This window comes from Blastomyces gilchristii, assembly GCF_000003855.2.
Source record: "Blastomyces gilchristii SLH14081 genomic scaffold supercont1.2, whole genome shotgun sequence".
In the NCBI taxonomy this organism is placed as follows: domain Eukaryota; kingdom Fungi; phylum Ascomycota; class Eurotiomycetes; order Onygenales; family Ajellomycetaceae; genus Blastomyces; species Blastomyces gilchristii.
This window is the reverse complement of record NW_003101681.1, coordinates 6,777,005-6,799,005: the sequence shown is the minus strand read 5'-3', so window position 1 is coordinate 6,799,005 and position 22,001 is coordinate 6,777,005. Positions and strand designations below refer to the sequence as shown.

The 22,001-nt window shown below is 38.7% G+C and overlaps 3 protein-coding genes across 3 annotated transcripts; 1 reads left to right on the top strand and 2 right to left on the bottom strand.

The window, feature by feature from the left end:
- Nucleotides 1-4,731: 4,731 nt before the first annotated feature.
- Nucleotides 4,732-7,216, bottom strand: BDBG_01654 (flavodoxin and radical SAM domain-containing protein; the record flags this gene model as incomplete). The annotated part of the gene is made up of 3 exons (XM_031720426.1): nt 4,732-5,738; nt 5,860-7,119; nt 7,183-7,216. The coding sequence occupies 3 exons, from the start codon at nt 7,214-7,216 to the stop codon at nt 4,732-4,734; spliced, it is 2,301 nt and encodes a 766-aa protein (XP_031576606.1).
- A 604-nt stretch (nt 7,217-7,820) lies between these two features.
- On the bottom strand, nt 7,821-10,266 carry BDBG_01653 (nonsense-mediated mRNA decay protein Upf3). Its single transcript, XM_002628699.2, has 2 exons — nt 9,826-10,266; nt 7,821-9,747 (listed from the first exon to the last, which is right to left on the bottom strand). The coding sequence occupies exons 1-2, from the start codon at nt 10,068-10,070 to the stop codon at nt 8,277-8,279; spliced, it is 1,716 nt and encodes a 571-aa protein (XP_002628745.1). The 5' UTR covers nt 10,071-10,266; the 3' UTR covers nt 7,821-8,276.
- Nucleotides 10,267-10,441: 175 nt separating this feature from the next.
- On the top strand, nt 10,442-12,801 carry BDBG_01652 (high affinity copper transporter). Its single transcript, XM_031720425.1, has 5 exons — nt 10,442-11,028; nt 11,117-11,147; nt 11,261-11,681; nt 11,778-11,841; nt 11,917-12,801. The coding sequence occupies exons 1-4, from the start codon at nt 10,918-10,920 to the stop codon at nt 11,809-11,811; spliced, it is 597 nt and encodes a 198-aa protein (XP_031576605.1). The 5' UTR covers nt 10,442-10,917; the 3' UTR covers nt 11,812-11,841; nt 11,917-12,801.
- The last annotated feature ends 9,200 nt before the right edge of the window (nt 12,802-22,001 follow it).

Here is a 22,001-nt window from a genome sequence, read left to right as displayed (position 1 = left end):
ATTGATGAATGTATAATAGTTAACTTTACAGATATAGGAAAAACTCTGAGAACTAACAGTTCTCAGGTAGATGTCATAGTCTCTGACTGCATACATCTATAATTGAAGAATAATAATAATAATAATAAAAGAAGAGCATACATTATTTAAGATTTGAGATAAAATCAAAGTGAAAATCTTGTTTAATTAAATGTAAAAAGAAAATATTCTCATCTATAATTCAGCTGAAACTAGAACATGATTATTTTAAATTCTATATACAAAGATTTGATGATAGATTTGATTTAACAGAGTACTCATTCTGCAATGTGAATGAAAATCCAGAGTATATTGTAATGCATTGTGTATTATATAATAGTCTCAGAGTCAGGTTAAAGAAGAAGTATGATTTAAATCAATTAAATATGAGGTTCTTATTCTCAACTGAGACAGGAATTAAATACTTAATAGACTTTCTATCAGAAACTAAAGCAGCTATAAGAAAATAACTGAATTCAGAAGTATCTGAATATGAAGAGATGGAAATTGATTAGATATGGTCTGTTAAAACAGCTATATATTATCTTTTAATAATTTTATTCTATTATAGTCTCTCTTTACTGTACTTGTTTTCTTCTGTTCTTTTCTCTATCTATTTAATATGTCTATCTTTAAGACTATGTTCTCTTTTCTTTTGTCATAATATTTTCAAATGATTTCAAAGTATCAGAAGGTGTTGAAATACTGTAATTTATAAACAGTTTTTATATTCTGAGCTGGAATTTTCTGATTTTACATATTTAAAATTGATAAATGTATAATAGTTGACTCTATAGATATAGGAAACACTCTGAGAACTAAAGATTCTTAGGTAGATATCATAGTCTCTGACTGCATACATCTATAATTGAAGAATAATAATAATAATAATAATAAGAGAGTGTAATTGATTTAATCTATCTTCTAGATAATGAGACACAGCTTATTATAAATAAAGACTCTGAAGACTCTGTTAATGAGAAAAATTCTGTTCTAAGTATTCTGACAGATTAATCAACTATACTGACAGAAGTCAAGAGAAGCTCAGACTGAGTCTATTAACATGAGATAATAAAAAAGATGATTAAGATATTTAAACAGAAGAAGATATATATTATCATTGAGAAGACTCTGAAAATGAACATTCTTACAGATAAATGAATGTACAATTGAAAATTGAATAACAAGAATAAAATCATCTCTTTTAGAGCTCATTAAGTGATTAGAGAATTTCTACAATAACAAGATATTTATTATAATTAGTCTGGCCGCTGAGATTATGAATTTCACATTTGATCTCATTCGATCTGATCTCATACATTTCTTGGCGTGAATCCTGCTGAGACTGACTATTAAAAAAACATGTAAAGTGACTATATATCAGATCTTAAAATGAAATCATAACTTGAAAAAAATGAGAAAGTGATTTCATTTAATCTCATTTAGTTTCATTCTTAGCATAAAGTTACTATTTTTAGACATTTTAAGGTTTTTTTAGACTACTTTTAAATTTTTAAAAAGTAACACTTTTTGATAATACTCAAATGAGATTTAAAGTCATTTAAAGCAATAAAAATAATTTAAATTGAGAAGTGAAAATCATAATCTTATTTGAAAAATGTGATAAGAGTAGATAGTAAGTCTCACTGAAACAGTATGAAACTACTATCTAATGTTAAAACTGTGTAATGAGATCAGTCAAATTGATAATGAGACTATCAAAAAATCTGATTCTAGTCTCAGATGCGGTTACACGGTCAGTCTAATTATAATAAGTTATATACAGCAGTGATGTCTAAATCTACATCACAGAGCTTATTCACTATATTAATAGCAAGAAGCTGAAAAGTCAGATCAATTAACTATGTATCTGCATTTTTAAATAAAGTATTGCCTCAGAATGAGATGATATTTATACAACTACTTACAGAGATTAAGCACAGTTATGATGAATTAGTAGAACTTATACATCAGAGCTTATACAGAATGAAATAAATAGTCAGAACATGATATTTTCTTATAACAGAACACTTAATAAATCTAGAATTCAAGATCTTATCTTATAACAGCATATTTCTTTATCATTCAATTCACAAGTTATTCTTGACACTATATATCAATGACTGTCAAATCACAGAGTCTGAAGAGAGTGAAATTGAGTGAATTTTAATGAAAATCAGGAAAAGATTTGAGATAAAAGAAGTTAAACAGAATAAATCTTATCTGAGAATGAAGATCAAATACTGAGATGAAAATCTAGCAGTTACACAGAGCTGTTATATTAAAGAAATATTGAAAGATTTTGCAATAAATAAGGTCAATTCTGCAGAGACCTCAATAATAATGAGTATATAACTGAAATTTTCATCTAATGAGAATGATGAATTGATTATTATTATTATTATTATTCTTTCATTATACTTATATGCAAGTGGAGCTTATGATGAGTCCTTGCGTGATGTTAAATACAGGCCAAGTGTTGATTATACAGGAGGAAATACAGGTGTTGAGACCACATCAAGATAACAAGAACATAGGAAATACAAAGGAGTGACAATTAGATACATGCGATAATAACTTCCCAGCCCAGGAACATAGAGCGATTTATTAGAGCGATTTGTACACCTCTGTATTTATTAGAAACCTGAGGTGCTTGGGTTTCAGATTTAATGTATCCCCTGCGGGTTTCGAACTCACATGCCTTGGTTTCCCATGCCAAGGCGCTACCGGGTGGCCGCATTAATCATTCGGCCACCGGGGCATGATGAATTGAATGACAACTTTACAGCTATGAGATATTGTCAAGAATTGAGATTATTGCAGTATTTGATCTCAAGCAGCTAATCAGATCTGATGTTCACAGTTAACTATCTCTCATGTTTTAACTTGTATTCATACAAAGTATGTTGAGTAGTATTGAAGCATGTTCTATGTTATATCAAGAAGATGAAAAATCATGACATATTGTATAAGAAAGAGATAGAAGATGACTTGAGTTCTGTAATATACTGCAATTCAGACTGAGTAGGAATGAATTCTCAATACAAATTAACTACTGATTACATTATATTAATTAACAGATCACTGATCTCATAGTAATTGTAGAGACAGATATCTATTACTAAATCAATCACAGAAGCTGAGTATATTATAGCTAGTAAGATAGCTTGTGAAATAATCTGATTAAATGATATGTTATATAATATCAGATTAATAAATGATGAAAAAGTAAAAATATGCTCACATCTATAAGTTGATAATAAGAGAGTAATTAATCTAGTAAAGAGGGAATTCTTAATATGAAGATTATATCATATTAAGATCAGATATCATATTCTCTGTAATTTGATTGAAAAAGAGAAAATTATGATAAAACATGTTGATTTTACAGTGAACATAGCTGACAGGCTTATCAAGTCACTGATGAAGCATGCATTTGAAGATTTTGTCAAAAGAATTGACATTCAGAAAATTGAGAAGAAATGATTGAATGATAATAATGATACAGCAGATCAATGAACTTTGCATGTATTTCTTGATTTTTACAGTTATTGCTGTACAGACATCTTTTCTAATGAGGAAATCAGGGTCTGATTGATGTAATTAATTATTATTGTGTTTTTGAAAGATTTGAGGATGGGGGAGGCCCCGGGTGGCAGCTTATAGGCCACAGTGTAGCAAGGGGGGGTGTTGGTGATTACTACACCTACCCTAGTCATGTGTCACCCCAACCTATCCATTTAGTGTAACTCGCGTAGTTAGATTACAACACAACACAATAACAGTATCCTCCAAGATTATATTGTTTCATTAATAACGTTATCCTCGAAGAAATATTGAAGTCTCAAAAGTTTAAAATATATTGCAGGGCACTCTAAGCCCTTGAGTAAGTGCTCTATAACTATCTCGAATTGAATGGTAGAAAGACTGGTGGCTACCAACTGCCGAAGAGTAGATATTCTTCATAAATATTAAAGAAAGCATTACCCCTGCAAACGTGCCTTAATACACAAGCTTGCTGCCAAGTGTTCAGAAATATACCTCGAAGCATGTAGCTAAAAAATTTTCTGGGGTGTCAATTTTACGATGGCGTACATAACCTTCCTTTTCGGCTGAATACCACTCTGTCAATGGTAGGTAAAGTAATGATTCAACATAGTTAACAAGAAACCTATTAATTATTCTACGCCAGGGGAAAACAATTTTGATCGACAGAGATTGTACTGGTTGTGCCACTAGGGCCGATTTAACAGCGATCATTTCAATTTCTCACTGCCACCTTACTTGTAGGTTCCAAACAAAGGGAGATCAAGGTTTTCTCCGGACTCTTAAACGCATCCAAGTAGCCGCACAAGCTTCTAGCCATACGAGCTATCGAGGTCCCCTTCCTGTTTCCGGAGAATATCTTTATCGAGGGTATGGGCAGTGATGGCTGTTATGATGGTCCTGCAGCTTGAGTCCACTGTGGCAGGACGGGATGCCCTCACCCCTGCGCACAGAACAGTCGCTACGGGCGCAGTAAATGGACAGCCGATACTGGAACACTAGCAGCGAAGCGGCAGATCAGAGCCTTACTTCTGCAGCGAAAAGTTAGAGGTGACGACAATCGTCCGTGGCCTGAAACACAGAATGGAATTGCTTCTCAAATCGCTATGTCGCAAGCCACTGGAACTAATGTACGGACAAAAGAAAGTTTGAGCCACAATTTACGCCTCAGCCCTCAGCAGAAACGCTAGCGTCCTGGGCTTCCTTCAGAGCTGCATTTAGCTTTGCCTTATTTCTTCCCCGAGTGTGCACACGTGTATCCTTCGGATCAAACCCTCCATTTCCCCACAACGCCCATTCTTCAGTTTCCCTCATATAGTCTTCAGGCCGGAATGGTATGCCCTCGTTCTTTTCCTTTTCCAGGAGAGTGAAGAACTTGTCGTAGTCAATTCTCGTATGCCACCTGTCGTTGACGTAGAATCTGTTGGACGCAAGCAGTGCACAGCAGCTGTGCTTATGCTCGGCTGCAATGCCGTACCCGAGGCCGCGCCGGGTTAGCTCAGCGTTTAATGCAACGACAAAAGTTACAACTTCCTCGTAGAACGGAACGTTTTGCATGGTTAGCCCAGCACTAGCACTAGTGCTTGTGCCGCAAAAGGTTACTCCCTTCACCTCCACAAAGCAGGGAAGACCTTTTTCCACAAGATCAGCATAACCAGCAGCTTCCTCATCCACATTGAAACCCTTGACAAGTGTAAGCCTGTAGACAGTCCGCTGGAGGTATCTCTTTTCTCGTAATATGTCAAGGCAGCGTTGGAATCGTTCCCAGAAGTCACGATGAAGGGGGCGGTCAATTTTCCGTAGGCTATCGCGGTTGCTCGCGTCAATGGAGACATACAGTTGCGTAACGCGATGAAGCGCCGCAAGTTCATCCGGATGCTGTGCATTGCAGACCAGGAAGCTAGAAATACGGTCATTGTGAAGGAGAGACAGGAACTTGTTGATGTGGGGATAAAATATCGGTTCCCCGACCAAGCTCAACGCACAATGTCGAATACTCATGGCTTCAGCAAAGCGTTCAGCCCGAAACACCAGGCACACCACGAAGCATTTTAATTTTCTTATAGTGTTCAGCCTTAACTCCATCAAAAATGAGATCAGGAGGATCCACTTTCCAGCGCCAGGTAGTTCCAACGGGGTTTGTTCCGTGGCGCCAACAGAATACACATTTGTTGCTGCAAGAGAGCGATGGGGTTGTTTCCATACAAAGATGGGATTTAATTCCGTAAAAAGAATTCTTATAGCAGGAGCCACGACCTCGCAAGGCGGACTTGGTCCACCGGCATATTTTCACACCCGAATGCGATCCAACTATTGTGTATCCTTGCTTGGTCAGAGCGGCGTAGGTAGGTGATGAGGTAGGCACCATTTCTAGCTGAGAGGCAGGTTTGGAAGCTTGAGCGCGGGACTGTGTTGTGAAATCGACAGGCAATGGTTGAGCATTAGCAAATGCGTTCCTGCTGTTGGAACCGCCGAAGTTAATGTCTTCAAGGTCCATAATCTGTTCATTCTTGCCCTTATTCCGACGGTTCTCACCATTCTCGTTGATGTCTTCGCCATCGTCATCTATATCTTCCTCGTCACTTTCCACGGGATCACCGCTTCCACGAACACCCTCGCCCAGTCCTCCGGACGTCATTACGTCGAACATAACATCGGTCAATCCATCACACCATTCATTCAGGACTTTTTGGATATTGTCTCCTTTCACATCCACCATTCCTAATGGATATGTTCTCTTTTTCCCAGTCAACTTGGCCATCCATCGATCTACTGCTTTCGCCTGTGAACAGAACCCTTCCTCCTCCGTCGGCCAGCCCTCCCGATCGCCAAAGCCGAAAACGGAATACCCGACCAACCCAGACAGGGCAGACGTATCGATGCGGAAATCATTGTGCGTATCATCTAAATGACCCAAAAAGGTATTAATCATCGTATCGATATTGTATGTCGGGATCAAAATGCAGTAAAGGAACCTGGTATTCGGAGCTGACTCGGGCGGTTTCGGCGCGGTGATGAAATAGTCGTCAAGCTCGATATACGATAGATCATGTAACTCTGGAGGTAGGATGTTTGTTTTACCATTATTCTCTAGTAATGGGTGAGATGCTTTCTGTAGTCTATCACAGAATGATTTGGCATATGTTTCAGTAGCACCGGTCAACGAGGCGTAAAATACAAGAGGTTGGATGACAATGCCCCGGGGTAATCCTCCGCCGCCGATCTGGTGTTTGGCGCCATTCTTCTCCGGTTTGATGCCGCGTACCCTCTTAGGCCCATTAGCAGGTTGCGTAACTTGTTTAGGTCTGTTATCAACGGAGGAGGACCTTGAACGATGGCGCTTGGGTAAATCGCCTGCCGCTTGGTCATTGCTGGAGAATGACTCCAGCTCGGATTTTGCGTTTTGATTCTGATTCTTATTTAGAGAGGCAGGAAGTGAATCAGGTTCTGGAGTATTGGGTTGAGAATTTCTTGGAGCTAGCCACACGACAGTAAAGATCACAGCTGCGAGTAGAAAGATGGGGGCTCGGTATCGATGCCACAAGGTGAGAAGTCCTGCGACGATTGTGAGAAAAGACAGTCAGAGCGCAAAAGGAATACATGAGATAAGTTACATACCCCGTGCAACAATTCCCAGGTCTTCCCAAGCCATTTTGATATTATTTACATACACCTGCTTCGGCCAAGAACGCGGGTGGTATAATATCTATCTCGTCGTCGAAACAAAAATGAACCTGGGTTGGGGTCAAATACTGGACTTTTTGGCGGCTTGTTTGCTCTGTTTGCTATGTTAGCCTTGTTTATTTCAGTCTAAAATTTCGTTCACATGACATATCAGCCCTAAGTCGGTCGCTTCCCCAACCTAGCCGTGGTTACCTGATCCAGATCTCGCTTATGGCTAGCGCATCGCTAGCGCCTGCCGCGAAAAGTATTTAAGCCTCCTACATCCGCATCCTTTTTTTAAAATCCAGTCGACTTTACTTCAAGTAAGCACCCCCCCTTACATTTGTCTATTATCGCCCCCCCCCGAGCATCTATGAATCACATCTTGATACTGATTCACCCGTTACAGAGAATCATTTCTATAGTAAATCGTCCCACCTGATTTTTTCGCATTAGCGACTGAATCCCCAACCTTGCTGATGACCACCATGTCCCCGGCGCCCTAGAGTGAAGCCTTTATGCTCCCGCCTCGATTGGCTCGGGTTACATGTGTCTGGAGGCTTAAGTCACCGATGTGTACCCGTTTCAATCAAGGGAGTGGTGATGATCTTGACCTTTCCTTGGCGTCTTGACTTCGGTCGGCCTGGTTTGGTGGGCGCCGCGGAGGTCTGAAAGGTCCTGTATAGTATTTTACATATTTTTCGGTCAAAAGTTACGTTGATGTGTGTTGATGAGTTCGGTACTTTATCTGCCATCGATAGATACCAACATAGCACATTAGTTAAGATAATGAAAAAAATTTCTGCAAACTTAATTTTTTCTCCACTGCATGTGATTATCATTACGCAAATTCCTCTATGGATGCACTGTACATGACAAATGAAATTTACTCCTCGTGATATGCCACTACTAATCCCAACGACCCAAAACTCGTAACATCAGAAGCTCGAGAATCTCGACAGATAGGGCTCTCGCTACCTAGTCAATGCAAATTATTTCTCGTCTCGTGAAAGGTATAAGTTATTCCTAGACATAGGATACTGCCATCGTCAGGTTGACGAGGCATTTTTGTTTCCCCCAGCAGCACTACCGCCAGCATTGCCTCCGCCTCCACCTTTCTTAAATCCACCCTTGCCTCTATTCCCTCGGCGAGTCGGTCGTGAGGGTGCTGGCCCTCCACCCCCTGGAGGTTGGTTCGGCCGATTGCTAGCATTTCCCCGTGCCTGTGCAACCGCTGCGCCCGATTTCCTCTCCAGCACTACAACTTGGCTTTGCGCTATCTGGACTGGGCTGGCTTGGATAGCCTTAGCCAACCCGTCTGGCTCCGCAAAGTCCACGTACCCAAACCCTTTCTTTTTGTCTATCTCCACTTTCACAACTTTTCCAAAGGTAGAAAAACCGCTCGCGAGCAACTCCTCAGTAACCCCTTGGGATGGATTAGCATGCTTCAAAAAGGCTTGTGTAGCGGTGGGCTGGGGACATGCTTTGCCAGAAGCTTGTGTAGGAGAGGAGTGCTTCGGTCCAGGCGGGGTTGTGAGCTTTCCCGGGCTTGCTGGCGCGTTCGTCGAGTTGTTTGCATTACGGCCTGTTGCCGTGTTGGACGGTGAGGAAGCCTTGGGAGATTTTGTAATTGCGGGCTTCCTAACTAATTCAGTTTCCCTGCTAGCTTTCAGTGAAGTCCGTTTACCACTTTCACCGTTGGAAAACGCGAGTCCTTTGGCAGTCTCGCTCGTCGGTGGTGATGATGCACCCTCTCCGTACGCTGGTTTCTCTGGCCTTCTGCGTGGAGTAGTTGGAGCAAGTCCCAAGTCCCGTCGTAGAATTTTAGTTGCGGCACTCATACTTCCCCGCACTCGTCTGCGCTCCGCAGGCGGTGCAGTCTGGGCCGGCGGTTCCTCTTTTGGCAACCGCGATGCAATTGTCTTTCCGGGAGCCTTTGATATTTGGTTCGCTGTCTGTTTGTTAACTGCTTTAACGGCTTCCTTCGTGGCCCTGTCAAGTTTCCACTGTCTGTCTCCCGGTGAGGGCGCTGCCTTGTCCGCTCGGCTTAACAACTTCCTGGCATGGACCCGTTCCACTTTAGGGTCTTTCCCCTCCCTCGCATCACCACGACCGTGTCTCGAGGGCTTTGTGAGAGAACTGGCCTCCTTGCCCTTATTCGCTTTTTTATCCTTTAAGAATTGGATTAAGGGGGTTATCGTTGGTTTCTCTTCCTTTGTATCCTCCGCCCCGATATCCATAGCAGGCTTGGTTACAGGGTTTGTTAAGCTCTCAAGGAATGCGATGAAGTCGGAATCCAGGTCTATTGTTCCCTGACGGCCATCCCTGCGAACTCTGCTACTAGGAACACGGGGATAAGGCGCATATTCTACCGCAGGCGGCCCCAGGACAACAGGATCTCGACTGGTGTTGCGCGCATCTTGAAATGCAGATGCTCGGACTTTTTCGGATAATTCTTCAACTAGCGGTATAGATGTAACACGTAGATATACCCTCGTAGGTCGAGAAGGCTTTGCCGGGCTAGCATCATCGTTTAGTCGTCAATGATTCCGTATCATCCTCCATTGCCTGAGAGTGAGAAAAAAAGGCACGACTCACTCTTTAGAAACTTTTCCTTCCTTGTAGTGAAACCAGTCAACTTTTCCATTCCCAACCTTCCACTCATCGCCCAGAACTGCCTCAAATTCCTGAGGCGTCAGACCAGGCGGAAGCCTTCGAATAAGTAGCTTCAACCGTGGAGCAGCAGCTCTGGAGCTCGGTTTGTTTGATGTTCCTTTTTGAGTGGCCGTCGCAGGGATGGGCAAAACACCAGCAGACGATGGCTTGGGGGAATGGCGCACCATTCTGGGTGATAACTTGAATAGAGTATCGATGAAGAGCAGTTGATGCTATATGTGGCCATGTGTATGGCTCCCAAGGTTGGCGATAAGGGGAGGGATGGTGGTGTTTGATGAAGTTGGTCAGCCAAGACCATTGTGTGAATCACTGAATCTGGCAGATCACGTGAGTGTTTTGCTAGATAGGAAGACTGCCAGGTGAGTTTGAATATAAAGTGATACTTTAGTTATGGATTCGGGTCCAGTTCAATGAATATTAATGTTCTAACTACCCAATGACAAGGTGGAAACAAGAGTTCACCGGCCTGAAGACGCTACGGGATTTGGAGTTTTGAGTTTGTTTGTGTTTCTAGGTCATATAGTCCTATTATCACAGGCATTCAACTGCAAGTGCAAGCGAAAATTTGAGCAAATTAACAACGCTCCAGAGGTAGAATCTCAGCTGGATTTGCATTTCTTCCCCACCTCATATTGGAACTAAAAACTGACTCATTCTTGAATCTCCCCAGAGACGGCTTTCCCGTCCCCGCCGTACCGTTTGCGGAAGCGGGTCAGGGAATGTTTTGCTCAAACACACTCATTTAGTGTTTGGAGATGCGTAGCATCCACAGAGACAGTGCACCATGGCACCTGTGAGAGCTTTTCTGCTCGGGGCTTTTCGAACTGTAGTTTTTGGGTTTGGGTTTAAAAAATTAACCTAAACACAGATGTTGCCTCTTGCCTGCTGGTATAAAGGGAGGGCAATATGACCACCAACACTTTGCCACTTAGTATTATTTGTCTTCTTCACTGCCAATTGGCAAGATTTCAGAGAATTCATTCCAGCTGACTTTCAAACCATTCCGGCATCGAAATGGATTTGTCACCCTTGACTGGTAGGGCATCAATGCCGTCCTCAACTATTGCTAGTAGAATGAGTATGGGCGGAATGGACCATGGGAGCAACAATGACTGCAAGATCTCTGTAGGTTACGACATTCCAATAGAATTGTTGAACTGCTTAGCTGGGTGCGCAACGGTGGGCGTGGGATTAACATCAATTACACCTGTAGATGCTTTGGAACTGGGACGTCATCAATGCCTGTAAGCTCTCCCAATCTCTCCATGACGAGGACAGGATTCCCTTTTACGTTTTTTCCTTGAGCTATTGGCCCTTTTCAATGTGCTTCAATGCCCCTGACATTTCTTTTCTGCAGGCTTCATTTCATCAACATGGAGAATTACCTCTAGGGGCATGTTTGCAGGGTCATGCATCGGCGTCATTCTCCTCGTCATGTCTCTTGAATTCCTCCGGCGCGCTGGTTACGAATTCGATAAATACATTGCTGGAAGAAGCAACATCTACTCACGACGATTGCAACGAATAATCATGAGCCCGAAATCGACTTCCAGTAGCCTAGGATCTCCGGTAGAGACTCCGATTGGCCCAGGAAATCGTGCTCCACGGCCGACTCTGCTTCAACATACTGCCCGCTCACTTTTGCACATGGTGCAATTCGGTGTCGCTTATTTCATCATGCTGCTAGCCATGTACTACAACGGGTACATTATCATTTGCATCTTGATCGGGTCTTTTCTCGGCTCGTTTGTGTTCTCGTGGAAGTCAGACGCAGAAAAGTAAGGAATTTCAAAAGAGAAAAATGATTTTCTCAGAAAGGTTTCTGCCCTTAAACACGTCAATGCCAGATGCTAACAGAACTTTCGTTGTACCAGTGATGCTTGCAAAGTCACTGTGTGTTGTGGCTAGTATCCAGCGCATAGAGTGCAGGCGCTACAAGTAAGTTAGCGTTTTCTAGTTCTCATGGAAGATTGGCAACATCAAGCTAACAAAAGATTGCGAAATCGCCTACAGAAGAGCTATACTTGGGCTCTGCGACTAGACCAATCAACTGGGTTAGTTCACATTTAAAGCGCGGGGGCGATGACTCGGACATGATAAATAAAAGCGTGTAATATTGGTCTTCTTCTTGCATTGAGCAAAAAGGGGTGGCAGGAGTTTACTACATCTTGATGTAATTAATTAATGTAACTGGTTCCTAGTCGTCAGTTAGAGTAACACCAGGTAAAACTCCTTTTGATTTTCAGTCTACAGGAAGTTTCTCCGAATATAATATTAACAAGCATCAAATGCTCGCTTACGCTCGGTTTGCTGCTTGCGCAGCCCCCTCTACCACTTCCACCCTCCCCCGACCACCTCCTACCCGCCTCTTACCACCCCTTCCACCCTCTTCCACACCGTATCACCTCTACCACCCCTTCCACCCCTTCCACCCCTTCCACCCCTTCCACCCCTTCCACCCTCTCCCTCTACCACCGTCTACCACCCTCTACCGCGCTCTACCACCCCTTCCACCCTCTGCCCCTACCACCCTCTTCCACCCCGTATCACTCCTTCGACCCCTTCGACCCCTTCCACCCTCTACCCTCTCTACTGCCTCTATCACTCTCCCCCCCTACCACTCTCTTCCACCCCGTATCACCTCTATCACCATTATCAGATTAATCAGAGCCATACAGACTGCAGAGCCAGCTGTTCAATCCCATCTGAATTCAAAGAGATGCACATGACATCACATGAGATCATGTTACAGAGAATTTAGCAGTGCATGCTATGAACACAGAGATCAAAAATGAATATAGAGAAAAGTATAAAGAATGTAAATACTGTAGAGAATGTATGAAAAGAGCAGAATAAACAAAAGAATGAAGATTTGAAGATTGATCTGAGCTGTATAAGTCAGAGTATTCAAATATTTTTGATAAAATGTACATAAAAAATTTGATTTTTCTATAATATATAAAGAGATAAGTATGAAATACTTACTTATACTCACTTTGCAACTTATACAGTCTCTCTATGTGACAGGCTGCGCCTGATCAATTATATAGACTATTTCATTTCACTTCATAGATTCTGCTGAAAGCTTCAATTCTCAGTCATCAATTCTCAGCTGAAAAACTTATAAAATTTCTATTCTTCTGTCTCAAAGCTTTATTATATATACAGAATTTCTATTCTACTGTTCTGAAGCTTCACTGTGTATATATATAAATATTCACTTCAATCACTGATTTCTGTACTTTCTCTTTTTTTCTTCTCTAATGTTTTTCACTTTTGTATTATAAGATCTATATATTATATCTATCTATTTAGTATAGATCTCTTACACTTGAAAAATGTTCATTATCTTCTTATTAGAAATGATTATTTATTAAGAAGATATCTGAATATATAATAATATATAAGAAATAGAGAAATAATTAATTAGTTAAGCAGACACTGAGTCTCTATATAGAAGCTTACTCATCAGTCACTCTGACTCTGTCATGTATACACGACCACGCGTTATTCACGCGTTTATACGCGTATGAACATGTTATATGTGTAACTCTCAGTATATTTATATATTCTGAGAACTGCTTATCTTTTCTAATCTTTTCTCTTTCTTCTTCTAACTATTCTACTTAGAGAAATTAATTATCTTTTATATTTCTGATGATCTAGTGTAATAATGATAGTATATCTATATAATAATCTCAGTTAAGAACATCTTAGTTAAGATACTACTGTAACTGTTATTACAAGATCACTCTAGAGTTTGTAGTAAACACTGTGAAAAGATTGAGTGCTCACTGATATGAAATAACCTGTTGAAACTGATCACTGTGACATCAAGATCTAGCTTTCACTGTTAAAAAAAGTCAATTTAATCAGGAATTCTCTGTCTGTTATTCATCTTCTGCGAGGAAGAGCTCACTTTAAAACAACTTAATATCTGTAATATCTCTATTAGTCAATAGTACAAAGTTTCTCTACATCAATCATCTCTTGACAGAATGTTAGAGAATTGAGAGAGAAGTCACTTCACATTCTTCTCTTCTTTTTCTGTTATAAGCAGTTTGAAATCTTTCATAGACTTGTCAGATGAGATCTTTTCTACAGTAAGTAAGAGTAAACAAGCTCAATCTGTCTTCTCAGCCTATTCAAAGACACAGTTCAAAATTGATGCTGCTTTCATGCTGCTATATCATATGTTCTTTAAGAATAAAAAACTATAACAACTCATAGGCATAGCCTCTGTTACTGACTTCAAGTGAGTCAAGGCCATATTCACTCTGAAAGAAAACTCATTCAGAATCATCACTCTGACAAGAGTAAGAGAACAATTCAAAAGCTTAATAACATCTCATAGATCTATCAGCTGATTTACTGACTGAGTTGTTAAATTCTGTAGAGGTTCAAATCAAGCTGATAACAAGCCTATGTCATTTGACTCAGATAATGACTATCAATAAGAGACTCTCTGAATGCAGTGACTAGATTCTCTGTTTTTCAATCATGATAATATGCAACCAGGTTTCAGATCAGTGAACAAGATTTCAGATGATCTTAACACTTAATCAGACAAGTCTCAGCAATTTATGATAGTCTTAATGTATTCAACTGCTAACAACTGAGTTCAAAAGACCTTCTTTCATCTCAATTTCAATGTCACTCATTGAGCACCTGATATCAACATTAATTCTCATATGCTATTTACACATCTCATCAATTCTCTGAACACTCAGGCTTGAACACAAGAATATCAGAATATGAATCACAGTATAAATAATTCTGAGCATCATCAGGTTGAGAAATATGAAAATTATGTCATCAGAAACACTACACAAGAACTGCTGTGTAAATCTCACAATATTCAACTCTCTTCTAGTGAGTCATTCTCTTCATTCAGTTCTTCATCAGATGAAGAAAGACATCACTGTAATGAACACCTCACATGCTATCAGTGTCACAAGAGTTATCACTCTCACTGACAAATCTCAGCTAGAGACAATCAGCACCATGAAGAACACTATTCTGTTAGACTTAAATCAGAAGATATTATAATATTCAACTCTGAGAAAACTGAAGTCTGCACATTCATTCTTCACTTTCAATAAATTGCAAACATATACAGTGAACAAGCAGTGCTCATGGTTCTCTCTCAATGCCTTCATGAGAAAGCTCTTGAATGGCTTATAGATTTAGAATCAGGTACAGTTCAAGAAATGAATGATAGCATGTATCTTTGAGAAACTGAACTGCTTAAGCAATTCAGAAGATCATGATAATAAGTAATGTAAGAAGTACTACATCTGTGCTACTGTTTTGTCACCAGGCACATGCTTTCAATTTCATTCTATTTAACCCGCAAAATCACTCTTCTGTGTGAAGCTGGGATTAACAATCAAATCCAGTTAGTTCAGCATCTTTATGATGGTCTTGAAGCACAGCTGTAAGTAACCTGTCTTATAGATGAATTTGCAGATGATTTTCCCTCACTCAATGAATTTTGTTGAAAAGTTAAGAATCAAGAAGTCATCAGTTTCAAACTGTGATCTCTGCAATGACAGGCTCCCCGGTCATCTTCCAGGTTCTATGAAAACAAGGAAGTCAATCTCAAATATGATATCAAGTTCAGAACATCTAATGCTTCAGATTCTCTTCAGACCTCTGATAGAGCTAAGCTGACTAAGGCTTATAATCAGTTGTAGCAGTCAGCAGCTAGATTCAACAATCAGAACAGTCACTGTTGAGACCTCAACTATAGAAATTGACAAGGCATCTGGTCTAAACTCTGCAACAATCAAACCTATCATGCAGTCTCAGAAAATAATGACTTGATGCAGAAAAATAAGAAATCTACATTGATCTCTGATATCTCTGATGAAAGCCTGTCTGCTGATGAAGTGACATCAGAATCAAAAAACAATTAATTGATCTTAAACATCATTTTTCCTTTGTCAATGCACTCAATATTCTTTCAAATCCAGATATTAATTCATTTAATGTGTATTACATGCTGGAGTTTTCTCATTCTTCTACTCACTCTCTTGCTGCTATTATGTTAGATGAACATGAGTTATGTTTTTCATCAATTCAAGATACAGGCTCTGGCTTATTCTTGATTGACAAGCAGCTGCTTATCACATGATTCCCAGCTTCATCACTTAATCCTAATTCTAATGATATCAAAATTTTCATTCACAGAATATCAGACAAATCAGTCTTGTCAACCAAGTACATTATCATTCTCATTCAATATGATCAATCATATCAGAATTCTTCTGTGACCTCACACTCACTGATCTACGCCATTTTCCATGTAGTTGAGACTCTTTCATCTCAAATGATAATCAGCATTGATATCATGAGAGAAATGAACATGAAAATCCACCTCAGCTATTCAGATTCTATTCAATTTAACATAGATGATGCACTCATCATCATATCAATCATGAGATCTTCCCCCCCCCGTCTCTCTGTACCTCGCTCGTGAAAGATTCCAGTACAAACTGCTCATATCATAACAATACCACCAGGTCATGAAGTTCTACTTGCAGTTCATCATCATGCTGTTCCAGCCTCTTCATTGCATTGACTATATTTAGAACCCACATGCATCTGTCAATCAGGCGCTTGCATCACCCCAGTCAGAGACATTATCACAAATCTCACAATTGACTCTGTCTCAGTTGCAAATCTTGAAATACTGTCTGTCAAGCTTCTCACTCAATCTATAATCAGCCACATTCATTTCTTATCTCACTTCACATCTGTTACCACCTATACAACCATCTCAATCACTAATTCAACTTCTTCAAAATCTCTCTCAAAAATTAACAATTCATCTATCAAATTAACAATATCAGATAGTGACTCAGATAACTTATCAAGCTTGCTCTTTCAGCTCAATTGCACTTCAGACAGTGATGATTTTCGCTCAGACATTTCTGCTGAGTTTGAACTCAAATACTGTCAAAAAATCTTTCAGCTGCTCTCTCAACTTAAGAAGCTTTTTTCCCCCACACTCAGTCAAGTCAAGGACTTCCAAATGCTCATTCCTTTCATTGATGAAACTGATATAAAAGATCTCAAACAAAGCCTGTTCAATATCTCTGCCCGCGATCACATAGTCATGGACAACATTCTAGATGAGCTCTGTTGTGAGAAGAGAATAGAAAAAGTTTCTCTACATCACTCATCCCTCACAGCTTCACTGGCATTTATTGTATGATGCAATGACAAACCGCGAGTGGTAATTAACCTTCAACAGATCAATATCAAGCTTCAACTCAATGCCTACTCCTTGCCCTGTCAGAACACAATTTTATCCTCACTCAGACATGCAGTGATGTTTTCTATCCTTGACATTATCAAAGATTTCTTTCAAGTTCTCATTAAACAACAGGACTGCTGGAAAACTGCATTTGTTACCTCACATAGAGGCCTTAAACAGCTAAAAGTATCTAGTATGAGCCTTGCTTTGAGTCCTGGATTTTTTCAACATATGATGAAGATAATACTTCAATCATTTCTATGATCTTCACTCCTTGTCTATATTAATGATATAGTGATTTTCTCCATCTCTTCTCAATAACATCTGAAGGATCTACAAGCTACTCTAACTTGTCTCAAAAACTCTGGCCTAACTCTATTCATTTTCAAATGTCATTTCGCCTATCTCAGTGTCTTCTTGCTAGGACATAAAGTATCCCACCTAGAACTTTCTACTCATGACTTCAAAGTTAAAGCAATCTGACAGTTAGCATTTCCTATCACATTGCAAGCACTAGAGACTTCCCTAGGTTTGTTTGACTATTACCGCGAATTCATCGTCTACTATGCTCAAAAAGTTGAATCACTACAAGTTTGAAAGACACAAGGCTTTCAGCACTCCCCTATTAAGGGTCATCTCTGCAAAAAATGAGCAAAAAAGAAAATACTATCTACAGAAAAACTCCGCACATGCTGGCAGAAGATCAAGGACGAATTATGCAGCACACTAGTTCTCAAATGAAGATTGATCTGAGCTGTATAAGTCAGAGTATTCAAATATTTTTGATAAAATGTACATAAAAAATTTGATTTTTCTATAATATATAAAGAGATAAGTATGAAATACTTACTTATACTCACTTTACAACTGTAAGAAATCCCGCTCCTTGCGGATCCTTTACCTCTATTTCTATCTCTCATGTAATCAATAGGGCTAGCGGCCCTTGGCTACACACAACTATATAGACTGAAGTTTGTGAATACTATTCATAACTCAGCTTGAATGCTATTATACATTTGATCTCTACATTTTATCTTTCTATTGTGAACACTTCTAGTAGTTAACAGTATATATCATGTCAAGCTGCAAACACCTGAATAATCACCTGTGAGCACTTATTCTTACATTTCAAGCTCAGTCAGTCAGCAACTGCCTGTTATAACTGAAAGAACTAGAAACTTATATACTCTCATCTCTGTGAATTCTACTACAGGCACTCAGAAGCAGTCACCTGAATCATGAATAATCTCTGTAAAAGAAGTCTCAGAGAACTCATCAATCACTTACAGAACATCATTCTCTACATCTCAGATAGAGAAACTCTCTGAACTTATGAATAAATCAATTTCAGTGAAGAACATTCTTGAGCATCTTCTGCAGAATCAAGCTATTTTTCTATAAGAAATGCTTACTGTCTGCAAACACTCTTAAACTGAGTTTCTAGACATGATCTTCAGAAATACCTGTGAATTGAAAAGAAACTTTCTTAAGCTATGATCACTTAAGGCCATCTATTGAATCACAATCTATAAAAGCTTTTGTAAGTTTGTATTTAAAATTGACTCATAAGCTCAGCTATGTGACATGAAAGATGAAGAAGCTGTTATTTATGTGATAACAGATCTCTATTACACTGAAGTCAAGAACTGACTGAATTATCTAGAGAATGATTATAAGAGATTCTGCTGATCTGTTCTCAAGATCTATCTAGAGAATAAGTTGAGAGACTCTGTGAGTTAAACAGAGAACATCTGAACTGTGATCATTAATATTAGAAAAAGAGATGAGAAATCTGATGAAGACTACTTACAGTGCTTCATGAAATTATGATGTGAATTGAAATCTGTGAAAACAGAGTTCTGAAACAAGACCTGAATGATGATATTTATAAAGAAACTGAATAAAGATATGCAGAACAAGCTCATTGAGTAAGACTCTAAGCTCTTGACTCTGAAGAAACTAATGACTCTTATTCATCACTTACAGATCACTGTGAGAGTCACAGATCTGTGAAGAGCAGATCATTAACTAGTTCTATAAGAGTCAGAACAACAGAGAACAGATTTATCAGAAAAAGATGATAAAACACAGAGAGATTCATATCTGACTACTGAGTAGAAAGAGAGAGCTTCACAAGCTTCTATAAACAGAGTATATAATAGAGAGATTAAGAAAAAGAAACTCTGCTTTATCTGTTCTAAATCAGAACATCTTTATATAAACTGTCTGAACAAATTAAAATAGGAATTTGAGAAGTTACAGACAGAGTCAGTAACAGCCTTCTTAAGAGTCTTAAAACTGACATCTGAATCTGTTACTCTCTCAATGAAAATGCTTGCTCATGAAGAGAGACTATACTGTGATACTGCTGTCTCACAAGTATGAAAAGCATTGATGAACTCAGAATCTCAGGTCACTGTGATGTCTCTGAAGCTCATGAAGTGAATGAGCTGAAAGATGAAGACTGAGAATCTGCTCTTATAATAAGCAGAGTGTGAGAACTCAGATCTGAGAACTGAGAGACTTATAAGAGTTATCTTTGAATTACAAGATCTCTCTGAAATCTGAAGAAGATTTGCAGAAACTGTGATTATTGCAGACATCACAGATGATATATACTTAAGACTTGTATAACTTCAAAGACATAATTCATATATAGCTGTCTGTGAGTCAGATTTATACTTCTGATCAGTGTTGACAGACTCACTTACAGAGATAGAATCAGTTGATGCTGCAGAGTTAATCAGAGAAGACAAGCTCATCTATATAATGACTTTACAAGTGTCTGAGAATCTCACAGTCATGAAAACTGAGCTTCAGATATCAGAGAAATACTGAGATCTCACAGAGATGTTCAGCTTAGTAAAGGCAGCTGAGCTTTTCTCTCACTGTGAGAAGAATCTGATAATAGATTTGATAGAAGAGCAGAAATCCTTCTGAGAATCAATCTATAAGCTCTTTCATCACAAGACAGAGATCTTGCAGACCTATGTGAAGAAGAATCTGAAGAATGACTTCATTTAATCTTCACAGACCTCTGCAGAAGCCTCTGTAATATTTATGAAGAAGAAGAATGAAGATCTCAGATTATGTGTAGACTACTGCAATCTGAACTTCAAGATAATAAAGAGTCACTATTCTCTATCTCTGATCAAGAATGTGATCAACTGTCTCACAGAAGCTGTCATATTCACATAACTGAATATGATTAATATATATACACAGCTGTGAATACAGTCTGAGAATAAATAAAAGACTGTCTTTAGAACTGCACTGAAATTATTTGAATATCTAGTAATGTCTTTTGATCTGACTAATACTTCTGCAGTATTCCAGTCTTTCATCAATAAAATACTTCATGCATATCTGAATATCTTCATGATAATATATCTGAATGATGTGATGATGTACTTTATGAAGAAGAAAGAATACACTGAGCATGTATGAAGTGTGTTGAAGGCCTTAGATGAGACAGAACTGTATATTAAGCTTATAAAGTACAACTTCAGTATCTGCTGAATTAATTTCCTAGAATATATAATCACTGCAGATGATATTCAGATGAAATCTTTATAAGTTAAGACTATTCTATCATGATCAGAGCTAACTAGTATTCATGAGATTCAGATCTTTCTGAACTTTGTGAATTTCTATAGATGATTTATCTTTGTATTCATGAGAATCTTCTTGACCCTTACAGACATGCTGAAGAATGAAAACAAGAAGAAGTCATTCTGTGAATAAAGAATGAAAAGATTGTTAAAAAGAAAGAACTGTGAGAACTTTCTTATCTCAGAAGCTCACAGAGTCTTTACAAGATTGAAACAGACATTTATAGACACAGTGATGCTGTTTCACTTTGATCTCTTGCTCTTAATCAGATTAAAGACAGATGTTTTCTTCTTTACAATTTCAGAAATAGTCTCATAACTACAGTCAAATGAAAACTGGGTTTCAGTGGCCTTTTTCTCACAGAAGATACAACCTGCAGAGATCAACTATAATATTCATAATCAGAAGCTTCTTATAATAGTGAAATGATTTCATCACTGATATCACTACTTTAAGAACCTTATAACAGTGATTATTATTAGAACTGATCATGACAGCTTGTAACAGTTTACTTCAATCAAGAAACTCTTATAATGACAGATTCACTGAGCTCAGAGACTGAGTGAGTTCTGATTCAAAATAGAATATATCAAGAGAACTAAGAACTCAGCAGATGAACTCTCTCACAGATCAGACTATGTTAAGAAGATCAGAATAACAGACACAGAGAGACTAGAGAAGGCAGAAAAGCTTCACAGAATGCTCAGACTGAGTGTTACAAAGAGATTGACTGAAGAGTCTCTCAATTCTCTGTAAGAGAAGAGAGAAAAGAGAGAGAAGAAGCCTGTGTAACTACTCTCTATAACACTGAGAGTTAATACTCTGAGAATCTCTGTAAGAATTCTTGAAGAGAGTATCTATAATCTGAAGAGTTTGCAGACTTTGAGAAGTACTGTAGAAGACCTGATGCAAGAGAAAACAGAGTATAAGTTTTTATAAGATCTTCTATTCAGATTGTCTGAACTATAACTGAAGAATGAATATACTCAGTATATTCAGAAACTACTCACAGCAGGAATCAACTCTGCAGAAATAAAGAATTAAAGAGACTTAAATAATCTCTTGTAAAGAGAGAATCAGATTTATATACCTGTGAATAAGTTTCTATGTATAGAACTCATTAAAAGATATCATGACTCTTCTCTAGTAAGTCATTTTACAGATACTAGAACTCATGAGTTACTCATAAGAAAATACTTCTGACTGAAGATGCAAGAACTTGTGA